The sequence below is a fragment of the Ammospiza caudacuta genome, chromosome 7, assembly GCF_027887145.1.
Source record: "Ammospiza caudacuta isolate bAmmCau1 chromosome 7, bAmmCau1.pri, whole genome shotgun sequence".
Taxonomy (NCBI): Eukaryota; Metazoa; Chordata; class Aves; order Passeriformes; family Passerellidae; genus Ammospiza; species Ammospiza caudacuta.
The window spans coordinates 48,584,683-48,605,945 of record NC_080599.1 but is presented as its reverse complement, the minus strand read 5'-3'; the positions used below and the strand labels follow the sequence as shown (position 1 = coordinate 48,605,945).

General features: G+C 40.6%; 1 protein-coding gene across 1 annotated transcript in view; it reads left to right on the top strand.

The window, feature by feature from the left end:
* Nucleotides 1-694: 694 nt before the first annotated feature.
* The window catches only part of SLC44A5 (solute carrier family 44 member 5), a 64,661-nt gene continuing 44,092 nt past the window's right edge, over nucleotides 695-21,263 (top strand). The window contains exon 1 of the mRNA XM_058808414.1: nucleotides 695-894. Coding sequence (XP_058664397.1) covers nucleotides 858-894 — 37 coding nt within the window. The 5' untranslated portion in view covers nucleotides 695-857. The remainder of the gene's footprint in view (nucleotides 895-21,263) is intronic.

Here is a 21,263-nt window from a genome sequence, read left to right as displayed (position 1 = left end):
TTGCTCGTAAGTGGCCTTTGTCCCATTCAGATAAAACGCATGGAGGAGGATGGCAACTGAAGGAAAGTTTATGACCAGAATTGGGTATTTCTCAGTATTGAGGGTGTTTTTTGACTGAATCATGAAAATGCCCCAACCCAGGACCAGCACACTTCCCCAGTCAGGGACAGACGGAGGGCTGTCGGTGAGCGCGTAACGCTTCACCTCCTCCAGCGCCGGGAGCTCCTGCTGGGCAGGAGACTGCTGCCCGAGGGCGGCCCGGCCGGCCCGGCGCTCAGCACGGGCCGCACGGACAGCTCCGCCAAGGGAGGCGCTTCTCGGCGGGGCCCGGGCGGGCGGGGAGCGGCTCCAGGGCCGGCCGGCCGCTTCCCACCGGCGGCAACAGCTCCGGCCTCTGCGCAGGGCACGGGCACAGACACCCCGCTGCGGTCAGCAGTGGCTGGCGCGGGAGGATGGAAACCGCCCTACCAGGTACGGCTCGCTGGGTCCGGCCTCGCTCGCTCTCCTCAGATGCCGAAGTTGCCGCCGCGCCCACGCGAAGTCGGCGGCCCGTCCCGGCACCCCTCGCCAGCCCTCGGCGCGGCAGCTCCGCCCGCACTCCCCCTCATCGCGACCCGGGCAGCGGCACCGCCCCCGCGGGTCGGCGCAGGCGTCGCCGCGGAGCCGGCGGGACGGGAGGGTGGGCGTGGGGTGCGGGTGGTGCTGCGGGCGGCCGCGGCTGAGCGGAGCGGGAGGCTGCCCGGCCGCCGCCGCCTCTCATGCCTTCGCGGCAACAAAGAACGCGCTGAGCGGCGGGGGAAGGCGCCGGGCCCCTGGCTGTGCCCCGGCAGTGCCGGCGTGGAGGGCATCGAGAGACGATGGCGAGGAAGGGCGAAGCCTCCGCACATCTCTACGGTGAGCGCGGGGCACGGCGGGGCGAGCGCCGGTGCTGGGGCGGGGGCGGTCGGCGCCTGTACTGTCCTCCGGCCTGTTTACAGCGTAGATCCGCCCGGCCGAACAGCGGCGGCCGGAGGGAGACGGAGTTTGTGCCCCTTGGCGAATGTGGGGGCGCGGTGGCCGCAGAGTCCCCCGTGTTGGCGGTAGACCCCGGGACGCCGGAGCGCCTGGCTCGGCCTGGAGCAAAGCAGAACGATCGGTTCAGGGAAAGAGCCGGTGGGCGCAGAGATGGGGGCGGGCAGACCTGGAGCTTCCGCCGCCGCCCTCGCCGCGGGAGCAGGTGCGTTGTGGCCGCTTTGTCCGCGTTGTGGGGCAGAGAGGGGCCGGGCGGCAGGTGCGCACGCCGGGCCGGGCCGGGCCGAGCCGAGTGTGGGATGCCTGAAGCGGGGCCGGGGGGCGCCGGAGCGGTGCGCGGGGGCGGAGCCCGCTGAGCGGCGCTACCTGTGGGCTGCCGGCGTTCGCGGGGCGCGCAGCGGGAGCTGCCCGCTGGTGCTGCCGGCCGGCGCCGCGGGAAGGTCACCGGGGGCACACCTGCGTGTTTGGGCTCTGCACTAATTGCTCCTTGGAAAGCCACGTATTTGCGATGGGGGGCACGGGGTTTGCAAAGCTGCTTAGCTTGTTTGAAGGTGTTGCTGCAAAGCTGATTTCCTCTTCCAATGTGCGTGATATTTCCGTGGCAAAACAAACGTGCAGAATGAGCAAACCCCCTCAGGACTGGTCTGCTGCTCCAGGAGCCCCGAAGGCCTCCAGCAATGACCCGCATTGTGGAAAAGCATAAACGTGGCTTGGTAAAGCAGCCTTTGCCTCGGTACCATAGGCATGCTGGTTTGCACCTTGGAAAAATCTGTTTTTTAATTCACTGACATGATGTAAACCTTGATCTGACTAAATGAAAATCCATGGCTTGCCTTCCTTTGGAAAGGGGAATAGGAAAAAAAAAGCCTTTAGGGAGGGAAGGCAAGCCACAAAGCTAAGGTGAAATAAAAATTGGTGAGTCTGAAATAATTTAACTTCTGAGAGAATCTTTTTCTATTCCTATGGAATTCAAATGGTTTTGCAGATTACTGCAGTGGGAGTGTAGGCCTAAGATCATAGATACTCAGCACTGATGGCAGAAAGAGTGGAAGTATTATTCTGGAAGAAGAGCGGGAACGCAGCATTCAGAAAGGGAAAAATAGCTTTTGAATAAGTACTATGTATGCTTCCTCATTTGCTATTTGTCAGCAAGATCCCTCTAATAAAGTCATGATGAGTGATACTAAGTGTTTTACTGTCATTATATAGTAATCTTTTAAACTTCATTTTGAAAGTATGTTACATGGGTAAGAAAGGGTGAATCTTTTTATTCACCTTAAGGGAGGAAGGCAGCATTCTGAAGAATTGTAGAATTTTGTCTATTTGAGCTGTTTCATCAGTGGGTTTACTTCCTTTTAGTTCATTTACATGTATGGGTATTAATAGTGGTAATGTTTATTGTGTTAGTACATTTGCAGAAATCCTGAGCAATTACTCTGCTCTTGTGTGTTGGGAAGCAAGGTTCTTTCCCTTATTAGATTCCATAATGTTGAGGAATTATAAAACGGAAAGTGGAGCATTTTCAAATTGAGCATACGTAATATAGTTTTCTTTTTAAATTAGATTGCTGTAATAGTTATTCTCTTGACTTTGTTGTCTTTGTCTGCAGCTAGTTATTTATTAGCCTGCAGGTATATTTTTCAGAGGAATAGATGTCCTAACCTTCTTTCCTTGGAATCTTAAGGATTCCTCACAGCATTTATAAATGACAAAGGCAAATACTTCTTAAAGCTTTTTAACTTGTGTCATCAGTCTGATTCTTTAGAAGAGATTAGTCAAGTGCATGGTTTAGGAATGGGGTTTTTTTTGTTAAAGGAAGCAGTACTTTTCGTTAATGTGACAGCAGTATTAAATGCTGTCATGTGACTGTTGAAATGAATGTTGAAATTAGTTTTTACTTCATTGTAGAATCAGTGATTTTCCCATAAACAATTTCCTGTAGCAGTGAACTGCAGTTCAGTTTTACCTTACAAATGGACACTGAAGGCCAAAGGGATGATGAGATATTAAAAAAAAACTTTTATCACTATTTTGAGAAACATTGAGAAGGCTCAATTTATTATTTCCAACTCGAATTGCTAGGGAAGTTCTGTTTCACTTGGAACAGCTTTTGAGGAACTGTGACACTACCAAGATGTCATTTTTGTCACTTGGCCTGCATTTACCATTCTTAATTTCCTCCACTTATGTATGTGTACCGCCCAGGAAGGGCATCCTCAAACTGAACAAAATGGGCTATTTATCCACAGCAGTACCGTACTATATGGGAGCTATTGGCTGTGGCGCTACTGCAGATAAAACTTCCCTAGCTACTGCTGGTAAATCCTTATGCGTGTGTATGTAATTAATTTTGCCTTCTGAGGTTCAAATTTCATACCAGTGGGGTAGGTTCATATCAAAAGTGAAACTCAATTTAACACTTTATTAAATTTTAATATAGTCATAAATGTTGGAAATGGTGAAATGCAGATTCAGATGGCTTATACCTTTCTTCTCTGACATAAATTAGGTCCACTTCATTTAGGCTTTGTTGTGCATGTTTTAGGTGGGATAAATCATCAGATCTTTGAGTAGATCTGCTAAACCTAGTTACAGAGCTTCAGCCATACCTGATTTTGCCAGCATCCTAGTTTTACATAAAATGATTCACTGTGGAATAAACTTGGGAGGCTGGGAAAAATTTTAAGTCTTTTAAACACTTTGTAATATGTTCCCTGTTGTTTTTTTACTGCAGACAGGTCTTTCTGAGTGAAAACTCTCTCTCAGCATGCTGCTTCATTTTTTGTCTGGTTCTGTCGTAATGTCCTCCACACCATCCTTGTCCCAAGAGTTACAGTCACTAGTTCAGTATCCATGTGAGAACCAGTAAGGAGTGATGTTCGTATTGAAACCAGTGCTATTCAGAATGTGCATCGACAAAATAAATGAGGTCAAGTGCACCCTCAGCACAGGCTGCAAATGACACCAAGGTGGGTGGTTCAGTTGATACACTAAAAGGAAGGGATGCCATTCGGGGTGGGGGACGGGGGGCATGACAAGCTGGAGGATCTGCAAGCTGCTTGAAGTCAAGCAAGGCCAAGTGCAAGGTCCTACACCTGGGTCAGGTGATCCCCATTATCAGCACAAGCTGGAGGATGAATGATTTGAGAGCAATGCTGCAGAAGAAGGACTTGGGATACTGGTGGGTGAAAAATTGGCTGTGGACTGTCAATGTGCACCTGCAACCCAGAAAGCCAGTGGTGTCCTGGGCTGCATGAGAAGAAGTGGTACACCAGGTTGAGGGAGGTAATTCTGCCCCTCTGCTCCACTCTGGTGAGACCCCACCTTCAGACCCTGAAGGTACTGCATCTGTCTCCAGCATTCCCAACACAAGCAAGGCAGGGATCTTGGAGTGGGTCCATAGGAGGGCCACAAAGATGGTTAACAGGCTGGAGCACCTCTCCTATGAGGTGAAAAAAGGAAAGGTCAAAAGAGTTGAGATTGTTCAGCTTTTTGATATGTATAATGCGGGTTTGTGAGAAAGATGGAGAAAGATTTTATTATACCTTTTTTTAACCCCTCTTTTTTTGTTTTTTTTTTTTTTTTCCCCTTTTTGTTTCCCCCAAGATTTCTATTGACAGGACAAGGGGCAATGGTTTTTGAGTGAAAGAGGATTTTGGTTGGATGTAAGGAAGAAATTTTTTATTCCAAGGGTGATTAGGTGCTGAAAAAGGTTGCCTAGAGAAGCTGTGGCTGCACCATCACTGGAAGTGTCTAAGGCCAGGTTGAAAGGGACTCTGAGTAACCTAGTCGAGTGGAAGCTGTCCATTCCCATGACAGAGGGTTGGAATGAGATGAGCTTCAAGGTCTCTTCCAACCCAAATAATTTTGTGGTTCTGTGAAAATATGAAAAGTACTCCATACCAGAGATGGTTTAGTCAGTAAGTGAATAGGCAATAAAACTGGTAGGATTTAGGTAATACAGCTTTTCCTCACCTAGTGGTCTAGCACTTTTTTGTATTCTTGAGTCAAATTAATTACTGCATTTTCAAGTCCAATTAAGATTCTAGAGTATCTGAAAGTATCCAGGTTTTACATTTGCTATCCTTTAGCACTTGAGTGTTGTGCATCTTTTAGCTTATTGACTTAAGCTGAGCCGTGCTTGGTAGTGAGGTATTGGCTCAGCCACGAGCAAGGACAATACAATCAGAACACCTATAATCAAGGAGATTAATGGAACTGTTATGCATAGTTGTACTCTATTGAGTGGGTTATGTATAACAGTCACTGGACATTATCTAGAAAGAGTTTAATAAGCTAGGCTTGTTGTTGACTAATTAAACTTGGTTATATTTTTTAACAAGCAGGATTCTAATGTATAGTTGAGGGGAAATTCTCTCTACTACCATCCCAAGCCTGTATAGTGTATTATCATCCAATCTTGCATCTCTGCTTCTCAAAGTCTCTCCTGTTCTACTAGGCCTGTATTTCTCTACACTGTATCCTTATATTAGAGTCATAAATATCTTATTCTGCACAGGTTAAGTAGTTGTTACTGTTATGTAATACGCAAAAATAAAATAAATTGGCCATAATCATCTGGTCAGAAGAAAAAATGCTGTTAGAGTTAAACACACAGAAATGTGGAGATGATTTAGTAAATTCGATAACTGATCTTCACTTGGATATGAGAAAATCTGTTTGTTCTGCATTCACTCCTGAAGTGTAAAGGCATGTCACATTCACAGTTGCTTAACTGTATTTATTTGAGTTTTCTGTTGCTAGTATCCGACTCAGGCAGTCAGATTTACAAAATCTGCTAATGCGATTCCTTAGCATCTGGATATTATGTCAGGGAGTCTGACATAACATTATTGTCTAATAATCTAATAAAATAATGCAGAAGCATCTAGGAATAGTGTAAATTATGTTAACTTAGGACTATTAAAGCACATAAACATAAGAGCTTTCCTGTGAGGTTAGGAACAAGGTTTTATGGAATAATACTCTGATTTGTTTAATATAGGGAAGATAAATACCCATATTTGTTAACAACCTTACTTTGTTACAGTGAAAGTAAGGAAAATGTGGTGGCTGTGCACTGTACAACATATAAGTGAACCTGGATGTTTAGATTTCCATATATGGAACTTGTACTGAATCATTTGGGACTTTGAAGAAGGTGTTTCAGTCAGAGGTTGAGGAAACAGTGAAGAAGTACCCAAGAAATCCTGAAAGAAGACTAACAGAAGAGCCTTTCAAAGTTCCTTTCAACTTTATTTTCTATGAACACTTACTTGGGAGGTGGTGTGATACACAGGACTCAAAGTCCATGAAGATGATGTGGGGAAGTGGTGACAAGTCAAATTGGTAACTGTGCGGGGTTTAAGAGTTAAATATAAACCTGTGTTTTATTTTTGTTAGGATGACAGGAAACAAATGCCTGCCTGTTAGAGTTAAGTGGATGTCATTGATATCTAAGTATTCTTAGGCAACAGATCCCAACAGTGACTGAGTATAATTTTGGATAAAAGACTTGTGCAACTTAAACTTTATGTGAATGCTTCTGCTTTTTTTTTTCCTTTTCATATTGTCAGACTAAATTTGTTGGTACCAAGTTTTTATGGTACTGGAATTCCAGTCTCTGGAATTCACTTCTCTCCAGTATAGATATAAATAGCTTCATACCTGCCATTCCAAATAATAGAGCTGCAATCCACATGAAGCATCAAGAGTTCTTATCACATAAATCTGCTGTGGCACTTTGCAGCATCTGGGATGCTATAAGCACCCAGAAATAAAAGTAGCCAGGAGGGAATCTCTCTCTCTTGTGGGATAATCCCACAGAGTCTACTGCCGATATAGAAATTCAGTGCTGTCCACATGCCAATACAAATTATAGGCAACTTTTCATGGGCAGAGATGGGATACATCTGACTGTTCCTTCTAACTAAGGGATATTTGCATTTTTCCAGCCTCATTCCACATAAATGAAATCATCCTTTCCCTACTAGATTGTGCTGAACAAGAGAGCTGTACAAGTGACTGTACTCTTCAAAGGTACTGTGTTGTGCAGTCACTTTGAAGTCAAAGTTCTTCTGTTTTACTAAAACCTGGAATGATGCCTTTGATTGACCTCTGACATCTGCCAAGAAAAAGAAGTTTTGCCTAGAATGATCCTCTCTGTAAAGAGGACCACTTATTAAGGTTCCCAAAAGATTTTTGGTGGGTTACTTCTTCAGCAGGAAGTCCCATGCTTGTACCTCCATTAAACCAATAGATGTCTGTTAAAATAGATGATTTAGTGTGTACTTCTGATGTGGTAAGAGTGGGAACCCATTTGTACTTTAAGAGTATGTTTCACCAGAAAGAGGAGCTCTAACATGAGTGGGCTGGGATACCACATAATTTTCTCTTCTGTACAGCTGATTATATATGGAAGAAAGTGAGTATCTATTGCATGCAGATCATCTACACTTGTATAAGCTGATGTGCTTGAAATTTAGTAGCTGAGTAAGTGTCCTTTATAATCAGTGTACTTTGAAATAAATGAATATGTGGAATAGTAACTCTGGTATTAATATATAAATTATTTTAGTGGATATTACATTAAAATTAACTAGGTTTTTTCATTATTGATATTTTTTTATAAGAGTCATAACTTCCTGGATACGATCAGGTTGCTAAAAACTAGCTAAGTGTAGCAAAATACAATATTTATTTTTAGATTCCTCCCACCCCCCGGCAGAATGATAAATAATTCCTATGCTGTGTTGCTTTATTCTATCAGACAAAAGGCAATAAGCTGTATCTGTGAATGCGCCTTTTTCTTGGTTTCAGTACAATGCAATATCTGTGCTAGCATCTAAGCAACTGCTATAAACAGGGAAGTGATGTGCCCTGTGACCAATACTCTTGAGCTCTTATAATATTTACCCCCATACGTAATTTAAAGGTTTGTGTAGGATTTGTGAGATAATACAGTTCTTTCACACGTATATATATGTGTGTGTGTGTACTTACGTAAATATGCATATAATAGGTACATATATATTGCTAACAGATTGATTATAACTAGGAATGCATAATTTCATTTGGAAAGCAAGTAACATAATGTTATATTATATTGTATTTGTAGTTATGCAGTTCATGCAGAGCAGATCCTTTCTGATTTATGCTGATAGGCTTTTCGCAAATGACTAAGTGTTGTGGCAAGAGCCATGGACCAACAGTCCACAAACTTGAGGTTAGGCACCATTTTGGGCTCCAGTCTGAGGGAAAAAACCATCTTGGCAGCTGTCTGGAAGCTTATTTTGGAATTGTAGAGAGGATACTAAAGAGAGCTCAGCTGCTGGGAACTTGGCTTTTTCTTCCAATCCTTTTATAATGAAAGGTTTTCCTTTCAACTGGGGGAATCAAAAATCTGTAGGTAGTGAATGAGTGGTTTAGGATACTGACAAGCAGAATAGGAATAGAAATCAGTGAAAGTTTCTTAACAAAGTGAAAGTAACCCCAAATCGAGTGAATCTGTAAGGGGAGATGGAAAACAAATTAAGAAGTGCACTAGAATTCTGAGTCAACGACAATCGATGAAGTTGTATAGTACACCTGGAAATGTGGCTCTGCAAGCAGAAAAAAATAAACGCCCCCAACTGCCAAGAGCTTTTTTACAAAACTCTTCCCTTTTTTACAAAACTCTACACTGTAACCACTGCCAGAATAAGATAGATGAGAAATCCTAAAAATCTTGTTTATTTATGTTCTTCTCCCTCAAAAGTATAAGAAAAATATAGTAAGAAAGGATGGCATGGTAAAGGAACAGTGTGGGGAAGTGTTTCTTTTTTTCCCTGCTGAGTGACTCTTGGGGGATGTGGATGGTCAATTAATGTATATTTGGTCACCTGTTTTTTGACTTGTTTTAAGCTGTTGGGTCAGTTTAGTTAGTGGGATCAGTTAATGATAATACTGCATTCAACATGGGAATTAAAGTTTGTTAGATTTGACTAGTCCTTAGGGGCTTGTGCTAAAATGTGTCATCTCTAACCATTTTCTGTCATACTTTAAGGCAAAGTATCATAGTTTTATGTCTGTACCAAAGATTATCTTTAAAAGGCATCCTGCAGTGAATTTTAAAGTATTGAATTTGCCCTGTATTAATTTTGCCTTTAAAATAAGAAGTTGTAGTTGCGCAACCAAACTAGGGCAACTGAATGACAGTGGTCCTTAATACGGACTGTTCTGCATTTGGGAAGATTCTCTTGTTTATGGGTAACATTCTGCCTGTAGACTGCATAGTAAATGAAACTGAAAGAGGAAGTAGCTTCTGTTCTCACTGTGTGACCCCAAGAGCCTTTCTGGAGCATTTGTGGAAGGGTAGGACTGTAGTCTGTATAGCTGTGCTTTTTTTGACCTTCCAAACAAGCTTGCACTGTCTTGGCCTGTCTGCTCATCCTCTCACCCAGACCTGATGAGCACTTGCAAACTGTTGGGGTAGCTGGGCACTGTCTTAAAACATGTTTTCCTGATGTTAGGGTGTCATAGACATCTTTTTGTGAAAATCCTTTCTTAGGATTTTTTCCCTCCTGAGAAGCTGGGAGGCCTCAGGAACAAAATGCAAACAATGGTTATCTGCTGCTGTGGAATGCAACAGGTGCATCTGGGATTGGTCTTGGGTGGATGTTTGGATTTAGTGACCACTCACAGCAGAGCTGGCGCTCTCTCTCTCTCTCTCTCTCTCTCTCTCTCTCTCTCTCTCTCTCTCTCCCCCTCTCTCCCTCTCCTCTCTCTCTCTCTCTCTCTGTCCGAGCCACAGACCTTTGTTATTCATTCCATTCTATTCTTAGCTAGCCTTCTGAGAGGAAACCTTTTCCTTCTATTTCTTTTTAGTTAGTTATAATGTAATATATATATAATAAAATAATAAATCAACCTTCTGAACATGGAGTCAACATTTTCGTCTCTTCCCTCATCCAAGAACCCCTGTGACCACTGTCACATTAGGGCATTTTAACTTTGATATCAGTCATGCTTAGTGTAATAAAGGAGAAAGCCATATGTGTTTGCTTTCCCTTGCTATGGTCTTGTACATGATTTCCGCTTACAGGGAAGTGGAGTAAGCTGGGATTGGTTTACTTTTCACCCATGTCCTTACCTTTTCTTTTCTTTTTCAAAGATAGATGAAAGCTATATATTTGATTAGAAGATTAAATTATGTGCTTATGTTTTTATGGGCTATGTTTATATTCGATGACAGCTGCGTATTATATTGTCTTTCTCTGCTGCTTTAGCTGCACTACAGAAGCTGTGGTAAGTTATGTTGTGGTTACTCACAGCTTCCTCCTGACCATTTAACGCAATCCCTCAACCAAATGCTGCTAATGTTACTAATGTAGATGCTTCTAAATAATCGTGAGGTTGCATCCCTCCAAAGGTAAAGAAAGTTTATGCAAATTATTAGTATGGATGTCCAGTTCTTCAGCTATAGCTGTTGTCATTGCAGGCATCAATTTTGACATTATCTATGCATCTGGCATCTGGAATATCTGCTTTGTGTTTCATTATTGTCTTTCTCTCTGTTCTATCAATCTGTCTTCTTGTTACAAAATGCAGTTTTAGTTTATCGTGTGCTTCTTCATTGTTGTCCTCTGTTTTAGAGGAATTTTATGGTTTTCCTATTCTCACTCTATTAGATTCAATTCTACATCAAAATAAATATGAACAAAAAGCAAGGAATCTGAAGGTTTTTTATGTTATATTTGCAGTGTATTTCACCATTGAAACTTTTTTTTAAAGGTAATTGCAGATTGCCAAAATACAATCTTATTTAGAACACAAGATTTCTCTCAGGAGGAGTTTGTACTTGACTTGCAGCTGTGAGTCCTCTGTAATGCATGATGGACCCCTGAAAGAAACCTGCCATTTTCTTTGGCAACACCTCAGTAGTGATAAACATTGATCAAGAAGTTGTTGGAGGTGATTTGTTCATTTGTTTTGCAGCTTTCATAGAACTTGGTAGAAAGTAGTTTGCAGCAGATTTTGTATACAGCTGAAAGTTGTTTGGAAATCTTTACAAATCTGCCGAGTTAACGTGCTGAATCTGTAATAAAATAAATATTCTGACCATAAGAAAATCTTCCATGGGAACTACTGAGTAAGAAGAATGTTGCCCTGTACTATCACATTACAAAAGATGAGGAGATGTTTATTTAGTAAAGGAAGCCTCTTATTTGTTTGGTTTTAATGCTTGTGTGTTGCTCAAGATGGGAGACTTGCACAATGTGTGAGAAGTTGTTCATGCTTCAGGACCATTTCTCAGTAGCACTCAAAGCAATTGAAAATGTAATTGTATTGATATTGTGACAAAATGTCAGAATATCCCAGAAATTATAGGTCTTAATACCTAATGCAAGCTCTGGTTGGCTTGATGTATTTATTGCTGGTGATGCACTGTGCCAAACAATTGAAACACTTCTATTCTGGGAATACCAGTAGGATGGAATGTGCGCTGTGGAATAGTTTTTTTTGTTTGAATTCTCTGGTGGGTGGGAAGTATTTGAAGAGTGGGAGGCCAATCCACTGCCATCCTTTTTTTTTCTTTAAGTCTGAATGATGGCTTTTATATGCTCTGTGAAGACACATAGCTGCTTCAGTGTTCCAGCACAAGTTGCTTAACAAAGTAGGGCTTAGCAGGGTAGGTATCCAAATCACAGTGAGGGAAACGGGGACTTATGTCTTGGCATAACATAATCAGGAAACACATAGTTAAAAGTGTTTTGCAAGACTATAGAGTCACTGGCAAACTTATTTAATTTTCAGATTTTTAGGACAGTAATCCGCAAGTCAAGCATTTTTTTTACTTCTTTTCCTAGCCTGTGGTGAAGCAGGAAGAGAGACTGGGGATAATTATTGGTATGTCAAAAAAAGCCTGGATTGAAAAGCATTGGCCTCCATCGTTAGAACAGAATAGCAATTTGGAACAGCCTTCTGGCATGTGAGACTCGAAAGTCAGTCTTCTGTGTCCTAGTATTCCCAATTTGTCCCATTTAATATATATTAATCCTTTCAGGTTTTATAGAAGCTTTGATTAGGTTTAGTGATTGAGATCTCTCACAAAAGATACTCCAAGAAGAAAACCATATGTTAACCTTCATTTTGTCTATTAATAATAGGAAAATACATAGTTGTGTTTCAGGTAATTTTCTTTTGGTCAAGTTCCTTATTGCATTTCTTAAAACATTCAGGATATATATCTACTGTCATCTCACTCTGCATTTTACCAGTACATGCTCATTATCTTTAGGGTTCTGTCTTTGTTGTTAGCATTCAGGAATAATTTCATTAGTGTATTATCCAGAAATCAAGATAAAGTAATAACTTATTGTGACTATCCAGTTCTCATTTTATCAAGTAATAACTTATTGTCACTATCAAATTCTCATTTATGCACAGTTTACTACATAGTTTACAGTTATCGTTTGACTTAAATGGATTCAATGGATGGGAGTGTACTGTTAACTAGAAAATGTTTAGGTGAATTAAAAGAAATTATTGCTGATGGTTAAGATTCAAGAAACAACTCTTTGTATGTCATAATATTAATTGTATCTTGAAAACATGCTAGAATTTGAACTTCTTTCAGTTCACACTTCTTAATTACAAAATCACTGTGCTTTACATTCAAAATTTTGATTCAGAAATTGACTTTTTGAATAGTTTATTCAATTTTGCAGCTGTCAGGATAACCAAAGTCCCATTTTAACTCAATGCTTTTAGATTGCCTACTAAATACAACTTGTGGTGGACCTGTCTTCAGTGAAGGACATATGGATAATTTGCTGCTGTTCCTGGATACCTGATCAGTCTTATAAACTCTACTGCACTTATGCTACAGATTGTTCTTCAGTTTACCCTTCTGCATCATCTTGTTCCTGTTTCCCTTGCTTACCTAGTTGTTTCCATTTCCACTTGCTTTCTATTTTCTATTTTTTTTATTACTTCTTTTTTCCCCTCCAGAGGATTTTTTATTCCACTTAATCATTAATCAAGCCCTGTTAATCACAGTTTAGATGGACATCTGGTATTGTGCCTTTTAAGCTGAAGAAGAAATATTGCTATCGCTGCATTGACAGGGAAGGAAGTCTGGGATGTCAAAAACATTAGCGTTCTAAAACATTTGATCAGCCCTATTTTAATACCAACCAACCCAAAAGCCAGCACCAAACAAAAACCCCCACAATCCTGCCATCCTGGAAGTAGCACTCATAAAAAAAAGAAACACTGCTATTGCTCAGACCACATATTTTCTTAGCAATAACCTGTCTTGTTCAGGTGATTGGGAAGTCTGAACGGGCAAACATTCAGAAGAGCTCTACTGCTGTAAAAATCTCAACAGAGTGGTTCCTGTATGACGATGCGCTGGCTAAGAGGCCAAGGAAAATCCTGGATAAGTTGGTTTTGGTTTTTTTGGTTTTGTTGTTTGGGTTTTTGTGTGACTTTTTTTTGTTTCTCTGTTTCTTTTGATTTGTTTTTTCTGAGAGCTCTTTAACATAAAATTAGTACTCTGAGATTGGAAACCAAGCTTCTCCCACCAGGCAAGTATATCTGTCAATCAGTACTGTTTTCCCCTTGGCTTACTGACAGTGATCATAACTTTTAAATACTGTCCGTGTGGTTTGCCTGTAACAGGATCCCATATATCTGCTTATTTTCATTTTTTTATTCCCCTAGTTCAGTTTATAAATCACTCTCTTCACCTTAGGCAAGCCCAAACTGGGGTACTAGAGTAAAGAAAACCTTCCAGAAAATACTAAAAGGGCAGTCAAAAAACTTCTAATGCTTCGGCATCAGTTTCTCTGGCATGAGGTCTGCTGCTTAAAGCATGAGAAAGTAAAAATTTCTTGCTATTTTTAATGCATATGTTTGCAGCTTTTCTTGGAATTCTGTAATAATTGCCACACAAATTTAGGTTGCTCTTTAAGAACCCCATCTGTCTAAAAAAAAAAAAATAGAGAGAGAGAAGATACAATATAGAAGCAGTAGAGAAAGATGGAGTTTCTGAACCATTATTTCAGACTAGTTCAACTAGTTCAAGTCTCATTTGACTTACAAGAAAGACTTAACCCAGGACCTTTCCTGTGGAACCCATACAGATACCTGTCTTTAATTGAGCAAATTAAAAAAGATTTGCAAGATTTAGAATCTCAACTTTCAAATTCTTAATGCTGAATTATACACAGGAAAGGAATGTATATTGCGTATTTTTCTTCTGGTAACATAAAGTCTTTTTTTGGACATTTCCTTTTATTAATCTCTCTGTCAACACAGTTGTTTCTACAAAACATCTCTCTTTTTTCAAATTAGTTTCTAGTTACCTTATAATTTACAATATTGTTGGAATGTTGATGTCACTCTTCACGGTTATTTTCTGTGACAGGCTTCCAAACAGATTGATTCTTGGCGGGCAAAATGTTTTAGGAGACATGAAGAGCTGATTTTGTTTTAATGGGTGATGGTGCAGTGTAAATGACACAATTTCAGAGGAGACTAGACAAATGCTACTGCTCACTGAGATATTTAATTAGTGCTATGTATTCAGGTATAGAAAGTAGATTTAGTATGCACCAGTCCCTTTATTTGATTGGCCTTTATGTACCTTCTTACATGGCCTTTTGATTTTGGACCAGCTCTTCACATTAAAAATGTATAAAACATTTTTATCTCTAAGGGTGAACAGAATGGAAATGTCACTCAGGAGCAGTCTTGTTTCATAAATGGCAGCAGAATGGTAATAAAAATGTGGTTGGGAAAAGAAGGGAGAATAATTTGTGATTCAGGATGGAGAATAACTTAAGAATGTGAACTAGGAAATGAGGGTTGAAGGACATTGACAGAACAGAAGGAAACAGATTACAGGACCTGGGACCTTGGCGGTTACAGATAATGGAAATAGCACTTATGAATCCTTGAACATGTTCTACTGATTTTTTAGCCAGAAGAATTCCACAAAGATGTCCCTAGTATGAAGGGATTGCTCTCTTAGCAGAACAGTGAATGTAGGTAGCCTGCTAGCTAAATATAGGTGACAAAAAGTGTTATTATTCAATAACATGTGGATACGTCACCTTGTAAAACCTTGCATTTTAGAGTCACAGTGAAAAAAATCCTTCCAATTAAAATTTAAAATCTATGTGTGTGTATGCTCACAGACTACACATGGAAATAAAAAGTAGGTAAAATAAAACTGTTGCAAAATTGTTAGTTAATAGTTTGGGGTGTTTTAGCTTCTCCAGTGATCTGGAATATTTAGTGAGTGGTGATAATAAATTCACATATTTCACATTTATACATAATATAGTACAGCTATGATGTCTTCCTCCTCACTTTCTGTTTTTTTAAGAGAGGGGTGGAATAACGGAACATAGGAAAAAGTAGGGTACAAGCATGCACTGTGAAATCTTCCCTCTACACACTGAGGTTTTGCAGTACCTTTTGTTTGCATCAACCAGAGGTTCATCAGAATTAATACTATGGTGTGGTGTCTCATTGGAGAAGGCAAATTCAGACTGCAGACCATAACATTTCTGTTGATGTACAATTCCTTCAAGGTCCCAAGAGATGAGATTAGGTGTCCTGTGGTAATGCCTTCTTTAGGCATTACCTACAGAGTTTAAGCACAGTATCTGAAGGTACACGTGTCCTGAGGGCATTTGCTTAGAATACCATTGGGAAAGACAGAGTAGAATTCTTCATGGCACCAAGAGCAGACTTACTAGCCACGGAAACCTTCCTGCTATAAATTCCATGTAGCAAAGCATGTTAGCAGCACCTTTATAGCTGAGTGTTAAGCTTACCTGTTTTCAGTCCACGTGTTTGGTATCTGTGTACTTGCAACTGGCTTCATACATTGCACAGAAAAGTGTAAGTAACTTGGGTGTTAATGTGTACCTCTTCAAAAATTGCAGTTTTAATGGGGACATGTAACAACAACAGCAATAATAACAATGTATTAGTTGTTTATTAGTAGTATACTATTTCATGACTGTTCTTTTCAGTGGCAGATGACCCTAAGAAAAAAGCACTGTAGTTGATTCAGCAATAAAACTGTAATGCTAAAAGCTCAAATTGCAAAATTTATTTTGCCTCCAGTTCCTAGGATTTCACAATTTTCACAGGATATTACAACCTTATCACATATATGAGCAGAAATTAATTTCCAGTTATTATTTACATGATTATTAATATTTACCAAATATAAGACATCAGTTTCTAGGAATGAGTGGGAGATTAAACCTGAGATTAACTTCTGGGCATCTGGGCCTAATATTAAGCATTTTTAGCTAAGAAAATAGTACCAGAACTTCCAGTCAGCAAGTTCTTATATAATTATGATTTTATTGCTTACTTATTCTCAAGATGTTAAGGTACATCTGCAGTCATAAAGCTGAGTCTAGGACTGTAAAATGCTTGGGTTTGTAAGATTTTGTGCCTTTTTGTAAGGAGATAAGACTTGTTCTACTTCTGAGACTGGGAAGGAATTTTCTGATCTTTCATCACAGTAAACCAAATTCTTATTCCTACAGCTTCCATCTTCTCATATTTTTTCACAACTCTCTTAAAAACTTTTTTGGTGTTGCTAAGATTAATACGTATTCTGAGAATCTCCCCAAATCTTATTTTGCCTCCTATTTTGGTCTGGTTTTGATTTGTCTGAGATGTTTCTTCTACACATGTTCCTTGTCAGTCTGTTAAATATTCATGTGTTAAACATTCCAGCTGGAATACACCTTTCATATCATTTATGTATAACGAGTGTGTTTTATTCTGGCGCTGCTGCGAAGTCTGTAAGAATATCTCCTCTCTCTTACAAAATAGCGAGGGTCTGATTCAGCATCTATATTTAACCAAATGTCCAGTTTTTGGATCCTGAACACTTGTTAAGATGCAAGGAAGGCCCATGGCCGATTCCTGTAACGAAGCAGATACTGGGCTGGGTTATCACTGAGTACCCTTTCTTTTGAACAATAAGAAGCATTCCCAGAAGATTTTATCTTTTGTGGTCACGTCTTCATTAGTTCTACATATAGCTGGTACACATCTAATGATTCATATATATGGGCTTTAATCCTATAATAATTTCAGTCTAGATGTGGATTTACATCTAGGATTATACTTTTCAGTTGTTTTGTTCTAAATTGATGCACCAGCAGCAATAGAAGACAAGTTCCAAATTAGGTTTAGGTTACCCATCACAAAATGGAAAATCTTCAAACGAGTCATAATAAACCTAGTCTTATACAATGAGCATATCATGTATTTTTCTTTTGAAATGGAGGGGGAATCTGAGCCAGTTCTGTGCTTTAGACACTAACTTGACACCTGCTTCTGCAAGAAATGGGTCGTTTCCTAGAAAGACTTTTCTCATAATGCACAGCACTTGGTATAGTAGCATTGCAAGTCAGTCTGTGTACAGGTTTAGGAGTCACTGTGTATCAGTTTTTACAGATATCCAGCTAACTTGAAATTTTCCAGACTTAGTCCTCTTACTTTCAAAATTTTTCAGTTTTCAGATCACCATTCAATTAATAATTTCGTTGTTGTAACACCTAGTAACGAAATGTATGGAGACATTGTTTTCTGCATTAGGGTGTAACAATCTCTCATTAATTGTGCCAAGAAGTTCTTTGAGGAATAAAAACCTGTAACTAATAGTGGATTATTTATTTGCTAACAGTCCTAGGAATCGAACCTGGCTCAAAGGATGCACACCAACTTAGCATACTATGTTGTTCCTTTAGAAGCCTATAGAAAACAGAAAACATCAGTAGTCGCAGTCCTCTTCTTTTGTCTGAGGATACAGTAGGCTTTGTGTAAAGCAAGCTTTTGATTTCAGAGTATTTTCTTTTATGAAGACAAAATAGAGAATACAGTAGAAGTCTGTTTTTATTAATAAGTGAAAAAACTTGGAATAAAGCATTACTTCTGACCCTTTCTCAGCAACTGTATTTGCTCAAATATATTATTAAATTGAATCTGCCTGTATTATAATTTAGAGAATGTGTTCACTGTTCCAGACACAGAGCCACTGTTAACACTGCTAAGACTACAGAGCAGTGTTAACATCCTACAGTAAGTGGCAGAAGTTTCAGAAATGAAGGCAAAATAAATGAAAATGTGCCTGCCTGTTAAAATACTGCATCTAGTTAACATAGCCTTACAAACTCTTAATTGTCACTGCATATCTAATGGTTCAGAAACAACCAGGAGCTGGTGCTTTGTTCATTATACCAGACAGTATGCTGTACAGAGACTGTACAGAAAGGCAGGCATTCATAATAATAATGCATTTTATGTACAATGTTAAATAAACATAAATACTTATGAGTCACCAAGTCCCCATCTGAACGGTTTTATTTCTGTATTCTAATAGCATATTGAGTACTAGTAACCATGTGCGAAAGTTGGTCATGCATTTGGGCAGTGGGTCTTTCAGTGAAACTGTGGGTGTTTGCTTCAAAGAATGCCCCTTTTAAAGGCAAAATAAGACATTTTCGAGCTTTGAAAATGCCTTGAATATCAACATGTCATATGTTAAATTGTGCAGCTTTATGTAGGGTAATTTACCAGACGCTGCTCTGCAGACATGATCTATTGGTATTCAGTAATGTTTGAGTGAAACAACCCTTCAGCTGTTGTGGAGAATATTCTTTTGAGGGAAAAAGTTTTACTGATGTTAAATATGCTTGGACTTGTGTTACATTGTTCTTTAATAAAAATCAATTAGTCACTCTCTATGTAACCATCCCGCTGCCAGATCAAGGTTTGCCTTGGCAGCTGGGCTACCAGTGCCGGGCTCGGGCTGGCCGGCAGGGCCTATTGTACGGTGCTCAGCACGGCCAGCAGGTCCGAGCGAGGCCGGGGCTGCTCCAGCCTGAGGCCGGCAGGCAGAGCGGACGCTGGGCCGGTGCTGCGGGCAGAGCAGTCAGGCCGCGTGGGCTGAGTAGGGTCGGGCGGCTCCGTGGCGTCGGGCAGGAGCGCGAAGCTGTTGGGCCGTGCATGGCGAGGGCCCGGCCGAGCTGCGGCTCGGGGATCAGGCCTGGCTGAGGCCTCCTCGCGGCGCTGCTCCGGAGCTTCTCCAGAGACGGCTGGCGGAGGACGTCCCGTGGCTGTGCTGAGCCCAGGCCTGGGGCAGAACGGAGAGCTCATGGGGCTTGGCGTTAGCCCTTCTCTCACTCACACGTGCACCAAAAGGGCGTGCCTGAGGCGTAGACCTGAACTAGGGCAGAAAATGCCTTGCTCTGCTTACAGTTGTTCAATCTCTCTAAGCAAAAGAATGGTTTTATTTCAGAGATGGAATGCAAGGAGAATGGTGGTGACACCCACAGAAAACGTGTTGCAACAGCTTGTCATACAATAATGGCATCCAGGGACTTGTTAAAGAAACTGATTAAAATTTTACTAATTCTCCAAGCTATATAGGGGTATTTTCTGGGTGGTTTTCTGTCTTCTCTAGTAATCAGCCATCTCAGTTGAGTGCAGCTCCCATGCCAGATTCTCATAGACCATAGGGCTAAGAATTCCTGAAAGCTGTGCATTTAATAGTAGAAACAATTTTCCCAGAGAAAATTTTTGTGCTACTTTGTAAGACCATACTTCAGAAATTTGTGGCCCCCTTTCCCTCAGAATAAATGACTGTGGGAGTGGATATTTGTATATTCTATTGAAAAACAAAGGGTGAGAGGCAGCAGTTTGTCTTGAGTGAATCAGTATGTCTGGCTTACAATTAAAAAAAAAAATTGTAATTTCTTAATGTTATATTTAAAAGCAGAACTTTATGTATATACTTCTTTTACAGAATACTCTCATTTAATTTTTCTGGTTTTGAACTGGTCTAACCTACAAAGCTCTTATTCAAATGCTTCTACTTCAATAGAAGGGAAAACATAATTTGTAATGCCACTTCCAGTATTCTATTTGCATCAAAAAGAAATCTTAAATTTGCAACATAAGTTTTAAATGGAAGGTTCTAAATAGGTTGTAATAGTTGATTTCTAGTAAATACAACCTTTAAATAGGTTGTAATAGTTGATTTCTAGTAAATACTTCTTAGTATAAAAATCAATAGGAAGTAAAAGACAATTTAAAATTATTTGTTTTTAGTTCTTAACGGAAAACTGTGACAAATCTATGAATTGTCTGCATTTTGGAGTAATTAATCGTGTAGGACCAAGAGTCTATCTTACAGAAAATGATAATAATTATCAAAGGTCAGAGTCCAGGAGATGTAAACTTTTTGTGGAATTTGAACCTTGTGCTAAAGGTTTAGTGGTATAAATTTTCTTAGTCCCAAAAATGAATTGTGACAGGCTATTAATAGTCTGCTTTACCCTTAACAATAAGTCATAACTTGTTCTGGAGCAAAAGGTTATCTTATTTATTTTACACCTTCCATTTGATTTCGGTACCAGACTCATTTAATTTTGTAATAGTAGTGTTGGGGGGTTTGTTGTTGTTTAATGAAAAAAAAAAAAAAAAACAAAACCAGAAAGACAAGCTAGAGGACTGTGCAATCACCAACCATATGAAGTTTGACAAGGGCAAATGCCAGATTCTACCCCTGGAATGGGCAACCCAGGCTGTAGAGACGGACTGGGGAATAAGATGCTGGAAAGCAGTGCTGTGAAAAGCATCCTGGGATGCTGGCTGACAGAAAGTTGAAGTACGAGTCAGCAGTGCTCTGGAGCCAGGGGAGCTGACTGTGCCTGGGGCCCAGCACCAGCAGCTGAGCAAGGGAAGGATTGTACCGCTCTGCGCCGCACCCGGCCGGCTTCACCCTGAGCCTTGTGTGTTTCGGTTACCACAATATGAGGAAGATACTAAGCTCTTAGAGAGCATCCAAAGAAGGGCATCAGAGATGGTGAAGGGCCTTGAGGGGAAGCTGTATGAAGGGCCACTGGGGTCACTTGGTCTGTTCAGCCTTGAAAAGAGGAGAGTGAGGGGAGATTTCATGGCAGTCTACAAGTTCCTCATGCTGGGAAGAGAAGGGGCAGAGACTGATCTCTTCTCTCTGGTACCCAGTGACAGGACCTGAAGGAATGACTTGAAGTCATTTTGGGGGAGGTTTAGGGTGGCTATTAGGAAAAGGTTCACAGCACCAAGCCTGACAGAGTTCAAGAAGCATTTGGACAATACTCTTGGGCACGTGATATGACTCTTGGGGATGGTGCTATGTGGAGTGTTGGACTTGATGATCCTTGAGGGTCCCTACCAACTCAATG